Below are 2713 nucleotides of genomic sequence, written 5' to 3' on the forward strand. Positions count from 1 at the left end.
ACCGATGCTGTAAAAGGTGATCATAATAAATTAGCAAATTATGACTATTATCATCCTAATCCGCCACCTATAGCCAGAATAGATTACAATCTCTACGACGATGCCAATGTTTATCCTTCAATAACTGAAAAGTATCCTTTGTACACGGACCTCGAAGATGGCAGCAAGGCAGAATATATATACAAATTTAACGTTGAAGGTCCCGATGCTGTGATATCATCCACGGCCGGTAAATTTGGCGGTACCTTAGGCTCGAAAGCTTTTGTTAAGTATGATTTTAGCGGGAGCGGAGTTCAACCTTCGAAAGGTTTCTCACCTCCCACAAAAACCGAAGGTGGTTTCGTACCTAAAGAACCTTTGCTACTGGACGATGAAGATGAGGCCAACGAGAGCAGTGAAGGTGCTGGAATAAAGATAAGGGATAATTACCATGTCACACCACATATTTTCGAAATAACGACGTCAGCTGATGTTCTAAACACGACCAAAGTAATAGGTCAGTAAACTTGTAAATTAAACTACATTTTAATTTATTTACCTTTTTAATCCGATTATATCTCTTTTTGTAGAAATCACAACACCCGATCCATTTAGAGATGTCATTAGGACAGAACCACCGCCGGATTTGACTTCATTAATCGAAGATAAATTGAAAAATTTATTAACTAACACCAAATTATCAAGATTGCCGCCATCTCAGCCAACATCATCGGTTAGACCATCAATGCCAACAGGAATGCATTTAATACCATCTATAATTGAAGTCAACTTGACAGACAGAGAAATTAATCAGAAAACAAATCAATTTTCAACAGAAAGCAGCAAACTTTACAACGATACAGTAAACGCAAAAGAAATCCTTAGACGCGAAGGTGAGTCTGGCATGGAAAAACTGTCACAACAGTCCAATAGCACGGACATTAGTCATCTCGTACAACGTACACCAACTCTAAATCGTATAAGTGAAATACCAATATTTATATTAGAGCCGCAGGCGAGTGCACAATCGTTGGCTTATGTGAAGAATACAACAACAACGGTCAAAATGATTACAACACCAAAGTTTCAAGTGTTTCATACGACCACAGTCAGGCCGAAGACAAAGAAAAAACAAACAACAAATTCAATGTTAACAACCGTGACGAATACGGGGACGACGGCTGCGTCGGTCACAAAAAGACCAACAATGAAATTCAATCGCAACAAAACAGTTGCAACTGCACCAACACGAACAAAAGCATCACATCATCACAAACCCATAAAGGCGAAGAACTCAACCGTAACGGCAATGGCAACGGCCACAGCGGCTGCCTCGATGAAGCCAAAGTTAAATGCAACGCGAAGAGGACAAACGAGCGCAAAACCAACATCTGCGAATACAAGCAGAAAGCCAACAACATCAGAGATGATGACGGTGGTCATCACACCCACAGCAACTGGGGCGGACTTTGATTTACACTCGGCAATGGCTATAAAGCAGAGAACAACAAACAAAATTAAAACAGCAGACACTACAAAAAAGAAGATAGCACAGAACTCAAGCTTAGTCACACCAATGACTACAACTTTAGCTAGCACAACTAAAACTATAACTAGCACCGCAAATCCATTCTTAATGTCACCTTTTGACAAATTGCCTTTTATGGATGCCAGCATTGAGGTGAAACGCACCTCTACATCAGCGTCACCCCATCGTCCCTCGTACACGAACACAAGCAATGCCTTGATTGATTTGGCTCACTACAAACACACACTCAATCAGTTGGAAGGCTTAGAACCTTTGTATATATCGCCTACGATAAGTACCACAACAACTACTACAACGACCACAACGCGAAATCCACAATATCATCATTCTTCCTCGAGCAATTTAATTGATCCCATAGGAATTTTAAAGCTAGCCGGTTGTAATATTTATGGACGTATGTATCGTGTAGGTCGAATTATACTTGAACTCTCCAATCCTTGTTTAGAATGTAGATGCACAGAGATTGGCGTTAAATGTGGCCCATTGGACTGCTAGTTATGGCATAAGTAGTTTCTTTAGTGTTAGTAAATTACAGTTTTCTTTAACGTAAGTTCGCTAAATTAGGTTAAGATGAATTTTTATTTAATGCTAGTTAAGTAATAGATAGAATAGAATTTTTAATAATTCCTGTGTGATTACAAGATCAAAATTATAACGTAGTGTATATGTGTTATAAATACAATAATTACCATTATTTAATATTAAAGAAGAAAAAAAGGCGAAAATTTGATTTAATAAATTCTTTTTTTTCTTTTTTTGTAAGTAAGTTTTTTAGACGAGTTTATTCTTTCAATGCAAGTCATTTAATTTGATATTTTTTGATGCAAAACGACGAATAAGAAGGAAATTCTTAATCACTGCTAAGTAATGATGTCAGGGGATAACTATTTCGTATATTACTGGAAAAGCATTAATATGCTATGTCAGGCAAGGTTTTGTTTCTAAACATCATGGCCGTCGAAAATAAGTGTTGCCCACAAATCAATTTCAATCCAAAAACAAAAGAAAAAAGCCAGGCGACCTTCAGCGCTCGAACCAGCAGTATTTTAAAATTTTATTTTATTCACCAACGTAGTTCCTTTCATGGCTGGTACTGCCAGTTCAAGGTTTTTTAAACATTTTTTTTTTTTTTCAATATCTACTTTGTAGTACTCCAAGACTCTCAAAATAGATTCAAAATAGATT

The 2713-nt window shown here is 37.3% G+C and overlaps 1 protein-coding gene across 1 annotated transcript; it reads left to right on the top strand.

The window, feature by feature from the left end:
• On the top strand, window positions 1–2060 carry LOC119643394 (putative GPI-anchored protein pfl2; the record flags this gene model as incomplete). The annotated part of the gene is made up of 2 exons (XM_038042744.1): window positions 1–496; window positions 570–2060. Coding segments are annotated over 2 exons (1950 nt in total), but the record flags the coding sequence as incomplete, so codon positions are not given.
• Between the last annotated feature and the right edge of the window lie 653 nt (window positions 2061–2713).

Source organism: Glossina fuscipes, unplaced genomic scaffold, assembly GCF_014805625.2.
Source record: "Glossina fuscipes isolate IAEA_lab_2018 unplaced genomic scaffold, Yale_Gfus_2 60665, whole genome shotgun sequence".
Classification (NCBI taxonomy): Eukaryota; Metazoa; Arthropoda; class Insecta; order Diptera; family Glossinidae; genus Glossina; species Glossina fuscipes.